The 22,587-nt window shown below is 42.9% G+C and overlaps 2 protein-coding genes across 3 annotated transcripts; both read right to left on the bottom strand.

Annotated features, from left to right (window-relative positions):
• Positions 1-18: 18 nt before the first annotated feature.
• Positions 19-11,354, bottom strand: snrnp200 (small nuclear ribonucleoprotein 200 (U5)). Its single transcript, XM_028415226.1, has 44 exons — positions 11,071-11,354; positions 10,704-10,867; positions 10,361-10,532; positions 10,081-10,273; positions 9,946-10,001; positions 9,715-9,813; positions 9,464-9,616; positions 9,273-9,372; positions 9,041-9,177; positions 8,879-8,956; positions 8,601-8,774; positions 8,380-8,517; positions 8,139-8,294; positions 7,887-8,057; positions 7,610-7,803; positions 7,393-7,516; positions 7,113-7,262; positions 6,791-7,033; positions 6,521-6,709; positions 6,243-6,440; positions 5,922-6,074; positions 5,761-5,841; positions 5,560-5,643; positions 5,325-5,431; positions 5,129-5,247; positions 4,893-5,047; positions 4,626-4,815; positions 4,378-4,551; positions 4,075-4,235; positions 3,758-3,985; positions 3,476-3,667; positions 3,202-3,380; positions 2,957-3,108; positions 2,769-2,877; positions 2,561-2,669; positions 2,278-2,467; positions 2,017-2,181; positions 1,805-1,926; positions 1,560-1,703; positions 1,290-1,466; positions 1,053-1,213; positions 877-958; positions 699-791; positions 19-611 (listed from the first exon to the last, which is right to left on the bottom strand). The coding sequence occupies exons 1-44, from the start codon at positions 11,113-11,115 to the stop codon at positions 462-464; spliced, it is 6,411 nt and encodes a 2,136-aa protein (XP_028271027.1). The 5' UTR covers positions 11,116-11,354; the 3' UTR covers positions 19-461.
• A 3,088-nt stretch (positions 11,355-14,442) lies between these two features.
• On the bottom strand, positions 14,443-21,267 carry zfand5a (zinc finger, AN1-type domain 5a). 2 transcript variants are annotated; one of them, XM_028413939.1, is made up of 6 exons: positions 20,896-21,267; positions 17,809-17,970; positions 17,235-17,337; positions 17,035-17,120; positions 16,437-16,565; positions 14,443-16,350 (listed from the first exon to the last, which is right to left on the bottom strand). In XM_028413939.1, the coding sequence occupies exons 1-6, from the start codon at positions 20,924-20,926 to the stop codon at positions 16,202-16,204; spliced, it is 660 nt and encodes a 219-aa protein (XP_028269740.1). In that variant the 5' UTR covers positions 20,927-21,267; the 3' UTR covers positions 14,443-16,201. The 2 variants fall into 2 exon arrangements, with proteins under 2 accessions (XP_028269740.1, XP_028269741.1); XM_028413940.1 differs by having other exon boundaries at positions 14,600-16,350; positions 20,968-21,264.
• Between the last annotated feature and the right edge of the window lie 1,320 nt (positions 21,268-22,587).

Here is a 22,587-nt window from a genome sequence, read left to right as displayed (position 1 = left end):
ATAAAAGTATAAAACTAATTAAAAATGTGTCTTCTCTTTATTGGAAAAAATTTAGACAGGATATCAGACTAAAACATTTAGACAAGCCCAAGAATTAGATTTCATAACAAAACTAATTAAATCCAAAATACAACAGGACATATTTGCGGTTGTATTTTAACACCGCATCTGTAATCAGACTGTAGTATCCGTGAGTGTTATCGTCAGATCTCAAGACAGCTCAGTAAGTACAACGTAAAATCCAGGTTGGGGCTTTGACCAAAGTGAGCAGTTCAATGTGATTACATTAATAGCAAACATCCTGTACAGGATAATTCTGGACTGGTGAACTCACTTAAGTGATTTAAAAAGAAAAACAAATGTTCAAAGTCAAGGAACATGAATCAGGTCAAATATCTACAAAAAACAACACACACTGATCCCTCACTATCAACCAGAGACTGCAACAATCTAGTAATGGATTAGTCGGAGTCGCTGTCTCCTTCGCTGTCAGCCTCCTTCACATCCGCACTGAACTTGTACTCCTGGTCACATCCCATGTATGCGTCGCTCATGAAGTACAGGGTGTAGTTGTGGACACCCATTGCAGGAGCAACAAAGTCCAGCTTGACCTACATAGAACATAAAAGATAACAAAATGAGGCCTCTGATGGTTTATAGTACTTTTTAGAACACTGATTTTTTGCAGATTAACTTACCTTTGCTTTCTGCTGAAGAGTTAACCTCTTAATGGAGATGAGGCTGTTAGACTTGGGATCTCCGATCACCACCCACCAGCCCTCCTCACGTTTCTGCAACAACACACAAGAATCACTCAATACATGCCAATTAACAAATATAACAGACACTGGAGAGGCAGAGGGCTTTGGAGCTTACCTGGGGAAAGAGTGGTGCAATGACAGGCCCAGTCACCTCCTCCTCTCTCTCCAACTGAACCTGAACCAGAACTGGACTGCCGCTGTGAGAAAATATAGATACATTTGTCACTCCCACCCATTTTAATATCTTTTTTTAATTAAGCAAACAGAGCTGCAGATAGAATATATTAATACCTCTTGATGTTGTCCTTTTCTGCCACTTCATAAGACAGCTCAATGTTGGGGTAGCGGTTACAGAATCGAGCCACGTCAGCCATCTGTGCATCTGAGAGCTGCAGCAGAGCAGTCCTGTCCTCATCCTCCATTTCCATGATGTCAAAGATGCTCTCGACACCCTGATAAACACAGCATGGTTACATTAAGTCTGCATTTAATTATTCATGGACACAAGAGTTGGACACACAAACATACCTTGTCTGTGCAGCGCTTAATGTGCTCTGAGGTGAAGAAGGGCAGCTGTTTGAGGTACGAGTCCTTGGACCACATGGCCTGGGTGACCATCTGAGCCAGCTCCATAGCAGCCAATGCGGGACTCAGCCAGCCATTACTGGAGAGCACGTCGACGCAAGCCTGAATCAGACGGATCGCCTGCAAACACAACAAACCAGAGCAATAAATACACATACAGGAATCAAATGTGGAAACATGATGCAGTTAGAATGAGGCGATACGAATACGAACTTTGCTCAGGATGTCCTCTGTGTCTGACTGGAGCTCAGCACTCAGCTGCATCCTGGAGAGATGGGCCTGGAGCAGGAGGTTTGTCTTCACATGAGGATCGTTGAACTTAGGGTTGTTCAGTTTGTGGGGCACTTTCTGTGCCAACTGAAGAGCAGAAACAAGTCAACAAAACAAAATCCCACCATACTCACTTAATAGAGATTTTTTTTAAATGATGTGTGAAAGCCATAGTGTGGTGTGTTTACCTGTCGGAGAAGTGCATCCTCGTGGTGTCTGATAGGTATGTTCTTGTACTCGGCAGCATTGGAGATGATCTCAATCAACCCTCGGATCTTCGTCTTGGCATTCAGAGACATGCTGAACAGCTCTGTCCAACACAACAGCAATTGACACAGTTAAATATTAATTCAACGTGAGATGTATGCAAATATGATCTATGATAAGTGTTGGCACAAACCAATGGTGGTGTAGTTGATGTAGTAATAGGCTGCAATCATGCCCAAATTGAGTGGTGCTACATCCATTTCATCCTCAATGTTGATGCACTTGGACTGCTCCAGGTCGTGTAACGTGTTCTCCACCAGCTCAGACAGGTGGTCGGACAGGTGGCGATGGGACATACCTGGCAGGAGCAGAAATAACAGGACATATAGAACATCTGCACCACCTGGTCTGGTTCAATGAGCATTGTTACTGTCCTGCAGAGAATGAGACTCACCCTGCAGGTTATAGTAGTTTGGGTTCTGGGTCATGCGGCGGTAGAGGAATGTCCATGTCAGGTAGTCCACTGCATCCTGCTTGTTCTCCACCGTCTTGGTGACAATCTCAGCATTGAAGTGGTCATGGAGACAGTGATCCAAGTGAGACTCCACTGGCAGCGGCTCGTACAGGAACTTCTTGAAGAAGTCCTATAATATATAGACAAAGGAAAAGTCTGGTTTCTTCTTACCGTTTTAGGTCACTGTTTAGCTGTTACTTAAATGTGACGGATGTTTATGTACCTTCTTAGATCCCTGACACATGATGACACAGCGTCCCTCATCATCTAGCATGGGTCTGTTTGCCTTGCCAACCATTTGCAGCACATCATATATGGGATAGTCCACATAGCTGAAAGGGAAACAGGACATGTCACCAACACAACAATAAACTGTTTACAACACACTATTTTTCAACCCAATCAGAGATTTAAACTAGTGGGAGCCTTACGCATGGATTTTGCCGTTGTAGTACTGTGTGTCCATGACAATGACGAGGTGTGCAGAGATGTTGATGCCCCAGCAGAGTGAACGAGAGGACACTACCACCTGAACAGCACCTGTAAAAAAAAATAGAACATTGTTTTAGTTTCAAGCTTAACTCTTCATTTGAAAGAGCAGAGAAGGAGTGAATCATACCTGAGTTGAAGAGCTGCTCAACTATTCTGCGTTCAGTTGCAGACAGGCCTTCATGCAGGTATCCCACACCGTTTGCCAGCGTCTCTTTCAGAGTTGAGTCATTTATTTTATCCAGGAATGGAGCCAGATCTTTCTCGGTGCAGTGCAGGAACCTGCAAAGGGACAAATTCTTTGACCACCAAGTAACAACAAAAACATCACAGTCTCCTCCTACAGATATCTACAGATATAGATCTGTGACTGACCTCTGAGGAACCACATCAGCAGCACAGAAGGTGAGGATGTCGATGGCTGTGAGGCGAGTCTGTCTGCGGGATGGGACGAACACCACAGCTGGCTTGGAGGGAGAGTGCTTCATAATGGCGTGATACACTGGCTTAGCCATGGACAGCAGGCGGGTCTGAGTGTGACTCACGTTGAATCCCTGGATACACAAGAAAACAGCAAGAGGGCAGGTATTTATGACTGTAGGTTTTGAGACTGAAACTTTGTTGAGTAATTTGTTGGAACTTTTCAGACCTGAATGTGGAGCTCCAGAGGCACAGGTCTGACGTTGGGGTGGAAGTTGAATGTGGCTGTTGTGCTGCAGCCCAGCCAGTGAGCCACATCTTTGGCATTGGACAAGGATGAACTGAGGGCCACAATTCGGATGGGTCGCTCAATCTGAGAGGAGATGTATCTCATCCTGGAGCAGATGACTTCCAACACAGGCTAATGAAAAATAAACAAATCATGTTAATGTGATAAAGCTTTGCTGTATGAATATAATGTGTGCAACACAAACTAGTATTGTGGTCTTACTCCATTTTCTCCTCCAATAAGATGTGTCTCATCCACAATGAAGAGACTGACGTTCTGGACGTTTTTTCTTTGTTTCCAACGACGAGACAGGATGTCCCATTTGTCAGGGGTGCTGACAATAATGTCACCTTTTCCTAACAGCTTCAGATCTGTGCTGGTCTCTCCTGTCAATAGCACCACTTTTTTGTTTAGGATGTCCTGGAACTTCTGGTGCCAGTCAACAAAGACCTAAAAGAGAAGGAATCCCATACGTCTGTAAACATCTCAGGTTAAATGAGAGATGCTAGTATTTATTAGCACACTTGCAGCTTCCATACCTGCTCGGCCAGTGCTTCCATTGGGGTGATATAGACGCAGCGTCCTTCTGCATTGTGCAGCAGCATTCTCAAGATGGCGAACTCCGCACAGATGGTCTTTCCGCTGCCGGTGGGAGCTCCCACAAACACATTGTCATCACTGTTGTACACAGCATTGAAAACTAAAGGAAGAGAAATAACACAAATTAGAAAATGTGATGCGGACAATGAGCAAAAACAAAGCACCCAGGAGGTGTACCATCTCCTAAATGGTGATGGAAATGAATTATGTAAAGTACAAAATGTTGTTTTCTTATTCTTCACCTTGTGTCTGAATGGGGTTGAAGATGGGGAACTTGTTTATGTAGAGAGCCTCAAAGGCAGAGTTCCTGAGAGCAGTGACAGGCAGTGGCTGCAGGTCCAGCAGCTCAGTGGGTGGGGGGTACTTTTCTGGTAGGATAAGGTGACGGAAGGATACTGGGAGCTGAGTCTCACAGGCTGAGGGAAAACCAAACCAAGTTAGTGGGAATGCTTACTCATGGGATTCTGTGATGGTTCATCAAGCTACTTACAAAGCCATCTGTCGGAGACCACACGAATGAAGTACTGTGGTGGCAGAGGCTCAAACACCGGGACAAAGAAAGTCACAAGGTGCTCGTCCTGGGCATACTTGGCCTTGAGGAGGAAGTATTCGTGGTGGAGGATGACCTCACTGTCCACATCCTCAACCAGGATCCAGAAAGCCTCAGATGATCCATGAATCTAAGATCGAAAAGGAAAAATTGTAAGGAGGCAGTGAAGCAGAGTCTAATAGGAGCATTTCATGCCCAAGTCCTGACCTTGTCATCCCACTGGAAGTCAGGTGTGATGGTGAGCTCCACTTTGAGTGTGGAGCGAGTGATGGGCTGCAGATGGACAGCCAGGTCCAGTTTGGGGAACTGGTGGACATATTTGTGGATGGTCTTCCCCATCTTTGGCATTCGGATCAGCTCACCTAAGAAAAACAGGACTTCAATTACTCTTCACACTCAGGAAGAAGACCAGAGAAGAAAGTCACGGAGGAAGAAAAACTCACCAATCTCATTGTGGTTAAGATCATACAGACGTTCAAATGGGAAGTTTTTCTTCTCGATCTTCTTGATCACTTCCTCTGGCAGCTTCTTGAACTGCCTGAGGGGAGACATGGACTGCCACCTGTGGAGAGGAAGGCATCAGATGATCTGCTCTGACAAAGAAAACCTGACTCAACTCAGGAGAGAAAACCCACTTACATTCTCTTGTCAATCATCTTGCAAAGGTTCAATGTCTTGTCAGTGAGCTGAGCCCAGCCCCTGTTCAGCACAATCTCAAATATGGCTCGCATTAAACGCCCAGCACTCTGAAAGAAAAAAAAACGTTTTTGATATCACACATATACATGGGAGTTATGTTGATTGTCACAACACCTTGAACCATTTTGAAATTAAAAAAAAATTGTGTTGAGAAACAAGGAATCCACCACTGTACCTGTGTCACATACACCATGTCAGCCATGAGAGCAAAACCTTCAAGTTTGAGTTGAGAGATGTATGCCTGGAGCAGCACATTGATCTGACAAGAACACAGACAGGACAGAAAGTGTTATCAAGTATATCAACCACACTCTGTCATTCCATCTGCAAATTTAAAATCCAGCTGTAGCTTTTGAAACATGGGTAATTGTATTACCTTTGCACTGGGCTCCTCGATGCTTTCCTTCACAGGAATAGGAACTCTTTCCAGTAGTTTCTGAAGCTCCAGTTTCTCCTCCTAAATGACAGAATGTTATGTTAGCATTTACATTTTAAAGCTTTAGTTTGTTGCAGATTATCAGACTGGACTCAGCATACCTCTCTCACTGTGATGTTCTTGAACTCTGAGGAAAGTGAAAAGACTCGAAAGAGCTCAATCTCACTGAGAGTGGGTTTCAGCAGCTGGTTGTAGGTTTGAATCGAGTCGTGAGTGATGTAGTAGTGACTGGCAATGCGCCCCAGATCAGTGACCTTCAGGTAAAGAGACAAAAAGCTCAACAAAAAGCTTATAAAGTTCAACTTTCACTAGTTTACTACAGTCTCCTCAGCAGAGAAAGGCATATTGCAATTGAGAGAAAAATATATTCAATTTCCCCATTGTGGGACTAATAAAGGTTTCTTAATTTTTCTTAATCATACCTGAAAGCTACCGGTCCTTTTGTCATATTTGACGAGTGTGTTCTTGTCCAGGATACTGACTGCTGTGTGCACCAGGTCCATCCTGCGCCTCTCCAGCAGGGGATCTGTACTCCGGTCATCATGAGAGACACCATACAGAGTTGGGTTTCGGAGCATGCGCACATACAAGTAGGTGTAGCCGAGCCAGTTCACAGCATCCTGGCATGAACAAAAGATGTTAATATAAACTGAAAAGGAATCAAGAATCTGACAGCTCCTTCAACCAAACATCCACAAACCTTTGCATTCTGCACATTGCCCAGTACTATCTCTGCGTTCAGCATGTCAGGCAGCTTGCCCACCATCTGACTCTCTATGGGCAGCTGCTGGTTCAGCAGAGACAGATAATACTGCAGCTCTCCATGGGATGTGATCAGGATTCCCTCTCCTTTGGTGTCATACTGAGGTCGACCAGCTCGACCAAGCATCTAAAAATCAGGTCAATCATATGAGTTATTACTGCCAGAGGAGGTACAGTGAGGCAGTTAAAAATCAGGAAACATACATACCTGTAAAATGTCCAAAGCTCCCAGCTCAGTCCATCTGCCTTTCTCTGGGCTGTACACTTGGGTTCCTTTGATGATGACAGTGTGCGCTGGCAAGTTTACACCCCAAGCCAAAGTGGCAGTTGACACCAGAACCTGGATGTGTCGATCAGCAAACAGATCCTCCACCAAGGTACGGTCAACTCTGGTCATACCAGCATGATGGATTGCGAAGCCATACGGCAGCAAATCCTTCAGCTCGAGGTTCTAGATAAGAAAATTAAACAAAAGGTTCAGACCCAGTGATCAAAGATGAACCAGTGGCTGGTTAATGACATGAGCTCACCTTGCACTGCTCTGCTTCAGTTCTCAACACTTCAGTGGAAGCAGAACCCTCTCTGAGGAAAAGACCCAAAGTATCTTTCTCCAGGCACATGTCCCTTATAGCTCTGGCAGTCTTTCCGGTCTCCTTCCTGGAGTGGACAAATACAAGCACCTACAGGAGACAAAGGCTTCTTTTAGGAAACAGTGTAGGACAACTACAGCAGCAGTAACAGTATTAAGTTGCCGTCAATCCGACATAGACACTGAATCAACAAGTCACCCTGGATTCAGATAAGACTGACCTGGTTCTTTCCAGCATGCTCCATTATCTTTTCATAGACAATCTCATTCATGATCTGGAAACGCTTGATGGCCTTCTTCTCTGTAATGCCAACATAAGTCTGCTCCAGAGGCACAGGGCGGAAACTAAAAAAAACAATGCAAACAATGCTGTAATCTTTTGAAAAAGCACCCACCAATGATACTCCTTTAATTTTTCTCAGTCTGCAAAAAGCATACCTGTTGTCAAAGTAGAAGAGTCCCTTGGCAGGATCAACACGCAGGCAGGTAGCAACATCTTCATAGTTGGGCAGCGTGGCACTGAGACCCAGCAGACGCACATCCTCCTGGGTCAGCTCCACGTTACGGATGGTCCTTGCCACCAGAGATTCCAATACAGGTCCACGGTCGTCATGCAGAAGATGGATTTCATCCTGCACACCACATCCACATTGTCATTTTATTTTTCTAATTTGTGGTCAGATTTTCTTTTTTTAAACAAATTGACATAACTTACAATGATAATGAGGCGCACTAGTTGGGTGTAGGTACGCTCTCCACCCTTACGAGTGATGATGTCCCATTTCTCTGGGGTGCAGACAATGATCTGAGTTGCGTTGATCTCCTCTTTACAGAGCTGGTGGTCTCCTGTCAGCTCAGACACTGTGATGCCATAGGTTGCTAGACGCTGCGATAAAAAAAGGAGAGCTGTTATTTCTAGATCTGTTTATTTGGAAATGAGCGCGTAAACAAAGCCCTTAAGACTCACCTTACTAAAACTCCCCACCATCTCCTGTACCAGTGAGCGCATGGGTGCGATGTAGATGATTTTGAAGTCATCCACGTTGATTGTTCCGTCAATGTTTATGTGCTTTCCAATTTCTCTCAGCATTGCCATCAGGGCAACATTGGTCTTACCAGCTCCCTGTGAGCACAATCCAATAAAACACAATTACAAGAGACCAGGTGAAAACAGCCACAATGTTTTTACATTACAACAGTTCACATACCGTAGGTGCACACACTAACAGGTTCTCATCTGATTCCATGGTTGTCTTGAACAGTTTGCTCTGGATGCGATTTAGGTTTTTGAAGCCTTCAAATGCAGCCTGGGCATACTTGGGCAACTTATCGATGGAAACAAGCACCTGATGACACAATGACAAGGACATTAACACATTTATACTGCTTGAATGTTTTAAATGACGAATGTATTTGTTCAATAACAAACCTCATCATCAGTGAAGGGTTTGGGTTTGAGGGCAGGCACGTGCACTTCCTCATAACCTTTGCGCTGTTTGCGGAAAGACCCATCAGGCAGCTGGCAACGCTTGTTGGCCATGAAATGGCTCCCCTGAGTGAAGGTAAGGTCCTCGAAGTCTAACAACTGTCGAGGGGCCACTGACTGTAAGACACAAAAGACAAGAGGTCAACTTCTCCCCAACTTATCTACTCGTGAAAAACACCTGACTGTACAACGAACTTGGGTTTAAAGCACACATTATTTACCTCTCCATGGTCAATGTCCATTGCTTCCAAGTCATCAACACGAGACTTCCTCACTCGCTCCCTGCGAGATCGCTCCTCCTAAAGGAAGAATATATATAATGAATAAAAAAGAAAAATCTGTGTGTACAGTGTCTGTATAATTTCACAAATAAGAAGTCTTACACGAATAATATCCTCCTTCTCCGTCTCCTGCAGCTGGTAGAGAATCTTTGACAGTTCCTGATCAGACTCCATCTTTCCAATGATACGTTCCTTCTCTGCTTCACTTTGAGCACTTGCCAGCATGGTACAATATTGAACTGTATGTTAAGAGAAACAACAAACTATTAGCTACCTGAAAAAGGCTCAAACTTCAACAATCTGATTCAGTGTGTTTTTAAAAAGACAGACTTACTCATGCGACGATGCTGACGGAGGATTTTAATGAAATCAAAAGTGTTGAAGCCCAAGAGCAAGACCAGCTGGTTCTCACATTCCCTGTCATCACTGGCAGTCTGTGAAATAACAGTGAGAAAAATACATCAAAATGCATATTCAACTGCTCAAAAAACCCCCAAAAAGCACAGATAAGGAGGGCACGTGTACCTTTAGGATTTCCAAGACTTCGTCAGCTTTCTTCTGTGAGACAATAGCATCATCATAGAAACGGCTGAGCTGACGCTGGAGCCAAAAGGCGTCAATGTCTCGAGGATGCAGATCTTTTTTCTTCACCGTCATCACATCACCTGTGACACCAAGCTGAACAAAGGGTCATTTGTTAATTTTTGTGCTGTAAAGTAATTTACAAAGCCAATGTTAGAAAATACAGCTTAACAAAGGACTGATGGTGTACTTACATTGGCTGAAAGGGTGCAACCCACATCTGCCTCTTCTCCTTCGCTGTCTTCATCTGAATGCTCATCTCGTACCTCACCAAACTGGTCCTCATCCCCTTCCTAATAAATAATAAGCAAAGAGACAATCTGAAACAACTATCATGTCCCAAACATCTCTTCATTGCTTTAATCTCCTGAGCAACATGTCTGTGTAAAACTGCAACTTTTATGAGAAAAACAAAACATCCTCACCTCCTCATCGGATTCAAACTGGACATTGACGCCATACGTTTCATCAATGTTGTCATCTATAAACAAAATATAAGATGTGAAATCACATAGACTTTTCATGTAAAACAAAAGGTGACACATTTAAACAATGCTTACCCATATTTTGTAAATCCTTGTCCCCCCCGTAGTCTGTGATCTTCTTTCCCAGATTGACCAACACATGGTAGCGTGTATCATCAGCGGGTCCAAGAAGCTGCTCTACTTCACGGCGTCTTTCTTTATCCCTCATCTTGTCATTCTTCAGTACTGCCAATACTTCATCAGCTGCTCCACAAAGAATGTCACGTGGCTGCAGATAAAATAAATTGAAATGATATGACAGGTGTTGGTCCATAATCCTGATTTTATGAAAGGAATTATTGTAAGATTCACTTACCTGATCTCCCAAAGCAGCGTGGATGAAGCTAAGCAATACTTCATACGTCTCTCTAGTTTCTTTGGTTTTAGGCTTGTACACAATGCCCACCATTTCATCAATGCCTTCAGACAGCAGGGTAAAACCCTTCATTTTGTTGATATCATGCCTGTCCTCGTCTCTTTTCCTTCTCCTGTAAAGACAGAGCAAGTGTAAAAACTTCATTAATGAGTAGTTGCAGACAACACTCACCTTCATACGCTTATGAAAGATAAAGCATCATGATGACCTTCCTACTTAAATACTAGATTAACTTAAAACATAATCCGCGTAGAAACAACTTGTAAAATAGAAAATAACTGACTTGTCTCGTCTCTCCTCCAGCTTCTGAGGTTTGGTCCTCTGAGCCTTGTCACCCATCTTGGTCCCCTCCAGCTTCCCCACCAGGGACAGTACCTCTCCGGTGGGCTCATCTCTCCGTGTGCGATCGATCAGAGATCGATCAGCTTGCAATACCAAGTTTGAGTTCTACAAAAATCAATGCAAAGACAACGTGATCAACCAGTGAGCACATTAGCCTATGCGGCTCAAGCTAGGATAGTAGGTAGTTAGCCAGATAGCTAACCAAACAACATGTTATATCGAAAATAAAACAAATAAACTAAAAAAAGTGACCACGCGTCACCAATTTGAGCGTTAGTGGTCATTATCCAACCATGCTTAGTACTTACCGCTTTGTACTCATACTGCAGGCTACGAGCAGTAACATCCGCCATGGTGCGACTTTTCTTTCAGGTTTTACCGCACTTTGTGAACCAGCCCAATGAGTCTGAATATCTACAGAGTTTACTTCACTCTGCTTTTGTAAGAAGACGCTGTGACCATCAGTGCAACATTAAGATCTGTACCATCAAACTGTGCGTTAGATGTCCGAGTTACATACAAGAAAATGCGTTTCCCCTACGTTACAATAGCACGGCTAACACGAGCGCACAACAAGCCGCTGCCGTCACAGTTTCCGCTTCCGGTTTCAAAGGCAACAACAAAAACGCAGAGGAACATCGAGCAGCGCCCCCTACAGGCTGGGTTCATTCTACTGAGCTTTATAGGACATTTTTCATGCGTTTGTAGAGGAGATTGAAGCAAGGCGTCTGGACTTCTGCTCATCCAAACAGCTTCATCAGTTCTAACTGTTTGGTGGGGAAACATGGTTTATATGTGGCTGCAGACCTCAGTGGGTGGGTCTGGGTAAAACTTAAAAAACAATAGCACTAAATGTTTCCATAATTACCTGTGATGATCTGGCTGACTGGGCGCGGTGTGTCTAATGACTGCCTAAGGACTATGAGAGTGCTGGAGGGGGACTGGTTGACAGCCCTTTGTTCTTGCTGTGAGTATGTACAAACTTCCTGGGAATGGATGGAATCACTGCATTGTATGTGGTAGAAAGATGATGTCTGAGACCACCACCTCTGTTAAGGGAAGTTTTTCCAGCTTAACATAGATGGCTTCCTTGACTCCTCTTTGACAGAGGAGTCCTCTTTGCAGGCGGTCATGTTGTTTATTTGAGTGTATGTTAGCATCAAGACTTTTTTTTATAGACATCTGATCTTCAACATTTTCATGTGTTTATTTTTAGTTTTTTGTTGTTTGATTTTATTGTATCCCATCTAATCTACTTATTTAGCTGCACACAGCAACATGTTTACTGTAATAGAATATTATCCTATGGAATTTGAACTTGAACAAAGCAAGTGAAAAGTTTCTAAAGACATGGCAAAATATTAATGCGTGACAAAAGTGTGTCTGTGTGTATACTATTCTTTATTCTCACTTTTTTTTAAATTTGTCGTTCAAGAAGCTGAGACATCATTTTATCAGAGCTGTCTTGGATTAGCCATAGTCTGTAAAACACATATTGAGTTATGACATTGATATATGAGACCAATAAAATCTAAAATCCAACAGGTTTGACTTTACAGGTCCTACATGACACAAAACAATTTATCAACTTCCCAAATTTCAAACTTTTTTTTTTATTTTTATTTTTAAATAAAAATGTAAAAATAGAAACAGCATTGTAACATTTTACAGTGCATACATGTTTGTGAAGCTTTGTAAATTAAAGTAGTATAGAAACTTATCAAATCCAGCTATTTGCCTCAGTCTCATCTCAGCCAAAGACTCAAAATCAACATTTTCCTGACTGAGAAGATTTGCACCATGCACTCCTAAATACTTGGTCTCGACTCGAATGTGTGACACCAAAAGCAGCACGTCATGTGATGTGTTGTGTCATTCACTGCAAATCCGTGATTGTTGATTGAGATAAACAGCCTTCACATCCAGATGGCAGCACTGAGAGCCATTCAGAGTTTAGTGTCTGGCTCAAGGACTTTGGCTTATGGATAAATCTGTCTTTATTAGAAGAAGACCCCTTCTACTACGAAAACAGAGGTACCAATGCATAGTGAATGCAGCACCTGTGCATGTGAATATGGTTGAAGAAGTGGAAGTATTATGCATGGGTGTATATGCTGAAAACATTTTAACTTAGGCCAAATTCTTCCTCAAATATCCTCCTCAAATATTGTTTTAGCACAAATACAGCAATCGCTGAGGTTAAAATATGACAATATTTTGAAACCAAAAAAAAGGGGGGAAGTGCATTTAATATGTTTAATTTAATATGAGAAGAGCACGTTCCAGTTTGTATTGTCTGTGGCCTCATATAACTTCTATCCCCTTCCCTCATCTGGTAGTAACATCTGTCGTTCAACTCAGAACCTCTGATGTCTTGCGTCTACTGAACCGGTGTTTTAACCTCGGTCACACCCAGTCACAGACGGAGAGAGAGAGAGCGAGAGAGAGGGTGACACAGATAAATGAGCTGCACACATCAGTGAACCAAATTATAGCTTAACATGCATGGAGAGAGGGTGACAGATTAAGCTTGTTACATACTCTATGAGAACAGAGAAATCTGTTTGTTACTGATGGTACGCTGTCTGTGTTAAAGTCTTTTTCACATGTGTGCACACACGCACACACATTAAAAAGGGTGATGAGGATGTCTGCAGTTGTTCCAGGTCATATTTGGAGTGTGTTGATCCTCCTCTCATTCATCACTGCTTCAGTTACAGAGTGTACTCTGCTGTCCTCTCTGGTTCAAAGGACACGCAGGCGTGTGGTAAACAGCACGGAGGATGGTGCAGTCAGTGATTAATTTGCTGTGTAATACTGCGTGATTTAAAATTTAAGCACTTGGAGGAGCTATTTTCTGCTCAGTGTGGTTAACTGGAAACCCTCCATTGTACTTTTTTTGTATTCAGACAATGTGATCTTTGTAGTCACAGGAACACCACATGAGCACACCTCAGCTGTCTGAGCAGCTGTTGCTGTGACGCCATCTGTGACCACACTCTGCCCTGGAGCTCCCAACAGGAGTGTGAGAAAACACATTGTTTCTGAAACTGACAGACATGATGAGGGTCCAGCATGAGCAGTGTTTAGCCCAGATTAAGATTGGATCGCTTTCTTCCAGGATTCAGGGATTAATACTTCCTGTCTGACCCAGATGAGGTTTGAATGAGAGTCTCCTGAGTATCAGTCAGTCTGAGGTCAGGTTAGTCTAGGTAAGGTATTAAAGGGTAATAATGGAACTCCTGCTCCTGCACTATTTTTGTCCTTAACCTCACGATGTTCACCCCTAATAATAATAATGTGCTCTGTCATCACTACCTTTAACAAGCTTAGTGGTCTAATGTAATGCTGTGTGTGGTGTTAAAGAGAGCCCTGTAGCTTCACATTTTCATTAATCAACGCAACGCCAAATATAAAATAGCACAAATGACAATGAAAGCGTTTAAACAGACGCTAAAAAGTGATGGACCTGGCTGAACCTTAGCCCTTTATCAATGCCAATTCAAAAAAACTCAGTACTTAAACTCACTCTCATTTGTGCTATGCGCTTATGTTGTATTTGTAGTAAATGGGTCACATTAAGACAGGCAATTTGTCTATTTACGTGTTCCTTGGCCACTGTGTGCTGGAATATGACAATGTTTCAGTATCAAGTCAACACACAACAAGGCATGGTAATGTCTCTCTGTACAGTTTTATTTACATGATACTATTCTGTTGTAATGCTGGATAGCAAGATTATATGTAATACATAAATATCAACACAGTTTGTTGTTTTTTTCATTTTTGTACAAATTTGCATATAACTAAGAATCAGAAAGGGAAAACTCAAACAGATACATACAGTTATCTTTTAAATGAAAAACACATCCTTACAGGGAAGAAAACAGGTGAGTAACACAAATCACAAACATACATGGGTTTCAATGTGTCAGGCAACCATGAAAACAAACTTCTGCACAAGTATGTGCACATGCACACACACAAATACACTCACACACACACATCTCTATGGTGCTCTATAGCAGACACACAGACCAATAGCTGTTAGACAGATGAGAAGTTACATCTAATCTTGGTATCTATTATTTTTCATAAATCTAGCTCTGGCATGCTCCTGTAGTTCTGTAAACATGTGCTGATAAACCGGGTAGCTCCACAGTCAAAAGGGTTGGAGGGAACGACACACCCACACACACAAACTGTGCTCACATGAATGTTCTGTTAGCGCATTTAAAAAAAAGAAAAGAAAAAAAAGAAAATAAACATTCACATACCCTAATTCCACATATGCACTGATTACATGCCCTAACCTCAGTATAATGGAAGAGAGAAAAAAAAGCTAATAAAACATAATAGGTAATTGTCTCTCAGCAAATAAAACGTCTGAAACCCTAAGTTGAATGATACTTTTCAAAACACTAATGCAGATGAAGAGTAACTCATGCATTTATCCCATTCATTCATGCCCCTAATATAGACTAAACTCACCCTCCAGGCCTGCCAGGGAAGGGTGCCATCCTTCCTCTCAGGCCACACATTGGTACACACAGCCCCTGCACCAGGCGTCTGTGGTTACAATCTGAACTCGGACCAGCTGGGGAACTGCTGTACCCTTTATGTCTGTTGCAAAGGTTTTAATTCAGAAAAAACATGGGAGTAATTTATTTGTCCCTGCCTAGCATGATACCTCCAGGTATAAGGGAAACGGCGTCATCACAATCAAAGTGGGCAGAGTTGACTAAAGGCGTGCTGATCGGAGAGGTCACTGAGGCCAAACATTATAGTGATCCGCTGTTCTGCTGGAGTCAAAGCTGATGACAAAGTAAAAGGGAAGACAAGGTAGCTCAACACAGCAGCAGTGAGGTAGGTAAAGCTAGGAAAGACAAAGTAACAAATCCCCAGTGGGAGACACTGACTCTGGTACCAACGGAGCACAGAATGAGAAGCTTAAAAGTGGAGGGACACGTTTTGTATGGACCATTTCTATGTAGTTTAAATGCTTTGAGAGAGCTACCGGTGTCTGACACCAGACAGGCTCTGAGTAAAATGGCTGTCTACTGTTTGGCACAAAATGGCGCCTGGTATGGGTGAGAGGAGCACAGCATATCCTGGACATTTAGCCTGGTCTGCTCTTTATAAGACAATACATTTTCTTAGAAAAACTGGACTGAAGAGCGGCAAAGACACACCACAGGAAATAGGATAAAACAAACTAATGAATTAAACAACAAAAAACGAAAAGTGATCATTCATGCATCTCCCTCGGACAGGATCTTTTCTTTTTTTTCCCCATTATTTTCTTGAGGTTGTCATTTTGTAAATCAAGTCCTTGCGATCCTCACTTGGCCACTCCTGCCAGTGCTCATTTCAAAGGTTCACACTCATACTCCAGTCTTTGTCAAAGGTGTTTCACTGTTGCTGCTGCTGCTGTCAAATCTATATTCTCTGGATCTTGTCAGCCACCACCACAGGGTTCTCTTTACGGATCTTGGCAGCAGCCTCGGCCTTGTAATCATAGGGACAGTTGTGCTTGTCAGAGTATCGGTGGATGCCACAGAACAGGTTGCCACAGCGACAGTCAAACCCTGGAAGCACAAAGGTCAGGAGTCAACACCAGACAGAAGGGCTGAATGGCTTACATTTTACCTTCTCACCCCCCCCCCCCACTCACCTGTAAGGCCCACTCTTTTGCGGCACATGAAGCACCTGTTCTTCTTGGGTTTGGGGGTATCGCCCTTGCTTTCTTCACTGCTGGAAGAAGCTACAGGGGTAGGGCTAGAAGCAGCAGGCTGGCTAACAACTGCATATAAAGAAAGACAAAGGGAGAAAAAGACTTAACTTTTTTTTCCTTAGAGAAAATCAAACACATTGGCATCTAAAATTGTGTGCTTGTGTTCCAAATGACAGTAATTACTATTTATTTTTTTAATCTCTGAAGTACCCCTCTCGTTCTTGGCAGAAAATTGTGCAGTGCTCTGAGAAAGCCTTTGGCACACAGCATCAAATCTGAGAATGTCCTCTGGTGTAGAGGTATTTTTAAATGGGTTTATTTATAGGCAGCCTTTCTTTCTTGGAGGCTGAAAGTAAAACCAACAGTTGAGTTTAAGGTATGCTGTGAAGGATCAAAGACAAACTGAGGATCCTACAATGCAATGTTTGCCTCAGAATATCTCTATGTAAGCTGTCAACTGCGTGACTGTGTGTCAACTGCCTTCTAGTTTATGTCTGCCAGCCTGTCTGTAACTGCAAGTGTGTTAATCTTAATTTACCAGGCTCTAGGGGTTCAGGCTTGTCCTCTCTCGAGATGCTCATCTCTGTCATTTGTTGAGTCACAGGAAGAGCTCCTTGAACAGTTCTGCAGGTTGGGAAAAACACAGAGGGGGAGCGAGTTAGTCAGGAGGTCAGACATTCTCCGATTTAAGTAAAGCTGTCAGACTACCTCAAACAGTCAATCTGCGTCAATACTGACCTAGACATGTCTGGTGAAGAGGCAGGGGAGGCATCAACCTTGGCTAGACTAGCTTCTAGTCTCTGGATGGCTGAGGCCTCTGAGGTAGGACTAGCAGTAGAGCCTGTGTGAGAACAAAACAAACTTTTATGAGCAATAAATAAAAACATAACAAATCCATGTCATCTACCCTGAATTAATAACTAAGTAGGCTAAATGCAGAAACATTTGGACACTTCTCAAAAGAACTGTTTTTGCCATTTGAAAAACAAGTTCCAACAGTGTTACACTGTGAGAAAACTTCAATGTTGGACCTTTAACAGTCCAAAGGAGTGAACATCCTCTAACCTTCAACATTGTGTGGAGGAAACAGCTGTCTTTCATTAACCAAGAGTGGGAAAATGAGGGGTTGGGGGCTGGGAAAAAAAACAGACTCGCTGTTTTTCAAATCAATACCAACACTTTTTGTGTCACTCTTTGGCTTTAGCTGTAAATACATACACTGAGGCACATTATTTTGTTTACACAGAGACAGCGGTAATTGGTCTGAACTGAATTGACACAATAGAAAATATGAATTTTTGTGGTATCTTACCCATGGGGCTGAGGGGGCTCATGCGGTCACTGCTCTGCTGCCGTGTAAGGTGTTCCTTATAGCACACAGAGCACATACCATTGGTTCGTGGGTTGCCATAGAAACCGCAGCCTGTGGCACAAAGCATGGGCACCGGGCTCTGGTTCGTCTCTTGAGCCATTGCTAACACAATAAGAGAGACAGAGTGAGAATGTTTATTAGAATGACAGGCAGAGAGAAAGCACTTTTCTGCACGAATACCTCAATATTTGTGAAAGCTAAATTGTTTTCCTGCACGCTTCCCTAGCTGCTTTCCTGACAATCTGATTCTGAAGAGACTAGGAGCTTTATTAACTGGGCTGAGAGATAACAGGAGAGTCATATTATGAAAATTTGAAAACAACATGTCTGCCTGTTCTGACTTGCCCTTTAGCCTGAATATGGTAATAAAGGCTTCTCCACAGGAAGTCCAGAGAACAAACAACACAGTGTTTTCCATTCAGCACCTTTGGCAGAAGCTAGACTCTATTCTGTCCCACAGCTTTGTTTACTTTTGTGTCCCCTTTCTGTCCCCCAACCTATTCTATTTGTCCTCCAAAAGTTATTGCTCTTCTCAACATATTTGGCCCATCTTTAATTTTCATATACTGCTTCAGGAAATAATACTTCCCATGTGAAACGCTCTCCCTCCTTATAGCTGATTCAGACCACTTACTTCCTCTATCTAGACACTAAACAAAGCCTACTGTAGCAGTATCTTGTTCTCAAGAGAACATACATATAAGGTAAAATAATATTCTGTTCTTACCATCACAACCAAGATAACAAGGGAAGATGAGCTAAATAACTACAAAGTATTCCTCGTGGTTGTTGCCACATGAGGCATTTCAAAACTTCCCGAGTCATTTCTCACCATGCATACGCCCAGAAAACAAGCGTGTATGTGCGTAACTTGGCAAAGCAAGCAGCTTCATGACGTCACCTGCCAATGCTGCAATTCAATACAGCAGGAAGTTGTGTAATGGGAGACAGTGACTTTGAGGCAACAGATCAAAAACACCTAGATGAATGAACAAACAGACAGGAAGACCTAGATTAGTTGGCTAAGAAGCATCCTGCCTGCCAGCCCTGTCTTCCCTGGCTGTGCTACAATTCTTCTGATCACCTCTTGACACTAACAGTGTACACAGCAACAGTATCATATTTCCCTTATAAACAACCTTTGGCCCTGTTCTACTGCAACACAGTTGCAGCTGCTTGTTGTGTTGGTGTGAAGCTCGTCTATATTCTGGTCACGGCCACAAACAGGGCAGGCGGGCTTAATGTTCTAGGAGAAGCTGGCAGTTGTTTGAGAACGTCCTGTCAGTTCACATGAGGTGTCCTGACCCCACCAACAAATGAGTGTCATTAAGATCTTCATCTAACCAGCAAGCCCTCTTTCTCTTCTCTTTCTATACCCCTGCATGCTGTCCCTGCTGTGTCAACAAAGGGTTTCCTTGGAAAAGCCCACAAAGACCTTCTCTCCCATTTGTGTCACGTGCACAACTGCTGACTGCTGAAAAATACCAGACAGGAGGACTGAGCTAAAGAAGCTGGGGACCGCTGTGTCACTCAAAAGGATTTTTTTCTTCACAGTATCCCTTCCTCTAAATCCAACAGCACCAGTTTATCGTGTGGACAGTGGAATGTAGGTTTTGAGGAAAACGCAATGAGGGAAAACAGATTCCACATATATATTGATTTAAACTGAAACTAAATCAAACCTGACAATAAAAGTCACATGAAAGGTAGCACAAAGAACAAAGGCCTACAGCAGCTATAACACATTAACTTTCTGACACAAAGGAACAATGGAAAGTGAGGCTCAGCTGTCATGTTTGGGCTCAGCTGTCAGACAAACTGCAGGCAGGTTAACCTCATATTTACCACAACACAGGAACAAGATAAGGCAAAAATTAGTCTGTGCCATCCACCAAGACTTATATTTTATTGATTGATATCAAATATAACAGGGTATGTCTGGGGGTTTCCAGCACTGAGCAGATTTTCAGTCATGCTTTTCCACCACAACTTCCGTTCAACAAAAATCCAAAACCTCTGCAACAATACAATCTGAAAACTGGTTTGACTTGAAAAATGTGCTGTTTGGTTTCTATGCAACAGGCCGATCTTACTGTGAAAAACATGTGTGTGATAATCTCTAGCAAACAATAGGGGAAGACTGTGCTTAGCTCATATTTCAGGCCCTGCTGGGCTGAAAACTCCTGAGTCACACTGAAGGACAGAACAGGAAAAAAGACCACAGTTGTTATGTTACTGGCAGTGAATTATTCTCTTAAAAAGGAGACACTGGGTTGCCAATAATCATGAGAAGCAGACAGGAAGGCAGCAGGACTGATGTTTTGTGAAAAAGCTCACAGTCTAGACAGTGTGGTCTCTGCTCCCTTTGTTTCTTCTTTCTTCCTTTGTCTGCAATCTCCCTGCTTCCTGTTTAGACATCGTTTTGTAGCTCGCTTTTATGACAGTATTTGTACAAATACTCATTTTCTGTGTGTTTTCAACGAAGCAATGTGAACAACCACTATTATATAATCACACTTAAGGGCTTTGAAACGACTTGGTGGTGCCACACAGCCCTAAACATCGTCCAAGCCTCGTCTAATCCAAAGCTGAAACTACTGCAAACACCAAGCAACGCAGAACTGGCACTTCATTTAACATGTAAGCAAATGCTCTGTAGTAATTTCACAGCAACTCTCTCGCTGTACTTGTCTATTCGGCTTATGAATTTTCTATTTCTAGACAGGAATTAGCTGGCTTTGGTTCCCCATCCCCCAGCTCGGGACAAACAGAAAAACAGCCACAGCAACCAGCACTAGCTGGATCCCTCCCTTGTTTTTTCCCCAGTCACGTTCGAGGGCTTGTGATATTTCCAGTCAGGAGGAAGACACGGTGCTGACAACTGTAACCAGTCAACGAAGACAAGCTTGTTTACCGCACAAAAGAAAAACATCACGCACACAACACCTGACCTTTCAATCCACCGATAAAGGTCGCCATGACCGACCATCACCGCCTTAGTTTAACACCCATCATTTTGTTGTTTACCTCGACAAGATGAGCTCAGTTTAAAATTCATCGTTGTTGTCAAGAAAAAAAGCAATAATCCAAGATCATCACCTGCTAAAAATCGATGAAGTTTCTCGCGAGACGACAGGAAAAGTGGTCGTTTGTCTGGGCTGAAGGAAAAAGGTCGAGGGTTTAAGGTTCCTAGTAGCGTCCCTTTCTCTCTGTAGCCGTGTTTTTGTGTGTCGTCGTCCTCCGTGTCAGGCAGGTTTAGACGGGTTTAATGCGCCCTTCCTCGGCCTCCTACCTAACCTTTCTTCCTTTCTCTCGTCGTCTCCCGTTCCTTCAGGATGGATGTTTGTTTCCTTCTTTAGTAAGAGGAGTGGCGAATGATGTCACGGGTAAAACAACGTGTCGCCATTGGCTAACCTCGGAGCCCCCGAGCGATATGTACAGTTCTGCCAGACGGCGGGGAAGGGAGGGGGAGAGTGCGCATGCGCATTTCCAAGATTGCGTTATTACACATCTACTCGTCATCCTCCTACAAGGACACGAATCTCTTTATTGAGTAATCCACCTAAATGAAAGGATGAATGAATAATGGTGCTGACACGACTGAATAAAAAAGACTGTATGATTAACCAGGTAATTCCCAGAAAATATCTTCTTTGTACAAGACCTTGTGTCAGTGAGAGGGCACTATTTTGTTGTTGAAACAGCCTGGCTCCCCTTCTGCCACCCTTTATTTGTGTCAGAGTAACAACACCAGTGCAGATTTACAACTTGAAATATATGGAGCCTGTTTGTTGGGGGTGAGCTCTGAGTACACACACACACATAGACACACTGTGTGTAAGTGAGTGTAAACATGTTTTCCAGAAGGTAACAACAAACAAGGACCAGGTAGGAGGGGTGGGTAACACAGAAACCTGATCCCAGAGCCATGGAAATAATTAAATCAATGCTTTTTAAATAATAGAATTTGTTAAAGTTTTATACTTTAGTATATTCTTCTTTATTGTACTGCTACATGGCTCTTCTAAACTGAACCTCCCAAGTTAAACAGCTAACAGCTAAAGATGTGAATGTCTTAAAAACACAGTCCTTAATCCAACAATTTACAACTCAGCAGACTCATAAACAGAGCAGAAACCCACAAATACACTTTGAAGCTGACAGCACAAATATGTCTTATCAGAGGTCACAACAGATAACAGCTGAACAGCACAGAGAGATCACAATATTTCTAAGCAACTAGAAATGGTTGTGTAATGATGTTTCAGTTGGTAAACAGGGTTGTAGCCACAACTCAGGGCACATGCTGTGCAAAGTTACAAACAAATTTCCAAGCTAAGTCCAAATACTGTGTGTAGTATGACTATTTACTGCAAAACCCAGGACAAGTTTTACTTTAACCTTTGTTTTTACCATCAGCAGCTGCCTGGCTATATCATCTTGGCTGGTGGCCCTGTTTTTGTGAAACACAAAAACATGTGCTTTGCACACACTTGCTGTGTGTCATGTGTGCTTTACTGCTTTACCCTGAGGTCAGACAAGCCACAGCATATTCCCCCACCTTGTCAGTATAACGTCATACACATCCCCAGGCACTCCAGGCCACGCTGAGCAGAAAACAAACACTTGAAGTGTATGTCAGAGGGAACAGGTTGTCATCTATCAGTGAGTTGATTCGTGGAAACCCAGAAGGCTAGATGAGTCTGGAAGAGGCCATTT

The sequence above is a fragment of the Parambassis ranga genome, chromosome 9 (assembly GCF_900634625.1).
Source record: "Parambassis ranga chromosome 9, fParRan2.1, whole genome shotgun sequence".
Classification (NCBI taxonomy): domain Eukaryota; kingdom Metazoa; phylum Chordata; class Actinopteri; family Ambassidae; genus Parambassis; species Parambassis ranga.
Note: the sequence above shows the minus strand (reverse complement) of the source record. Positions and strands in the feature narration are given on the sequence as shown.

Coding starts and splice junctions, on each gene's coding strand:
- snrnp200 (XM_028415226.1), bottom strand. CDS start 11,115: ATGGCGGATGTTACTGCTCGTAGCCTGCAGTATGAGTACAAAGCG. Junction 7,804..7,886: donor TAGTGCGCCTCATTATCATT/GTAAGTTATGTC, acceptor TGTGGTGTGCAG/GATGAAATCCATCTTCTGCA. Junction 612..698: donor CTCTTCAGCAGAAAGCAAAG/GTAAGTTAATCT, acceptor TGTTCTATGTAG/GTCAAGCTGGACTTTGTTGC.
- zfand5a (XM_028413939.1), bottom strand. CDS start 20,926: ATGAATTTTAAACTGAGCTCATCTTGTCGAG. Junction 17,338..17,808: donor GAGCCCCCTCAGCCCCATGG/GTAAGATACCAC, acceptor GTTCTCACACAG/GCTCTACTGCTAGTCCTACC. Junction 17,121..17,234: donor TCTTCACCAGACATGTCTAG/GTCAGTATTGAC, acceptor CCCAACCTGCAG/AACTGTTCAAGGAGCTCTTC.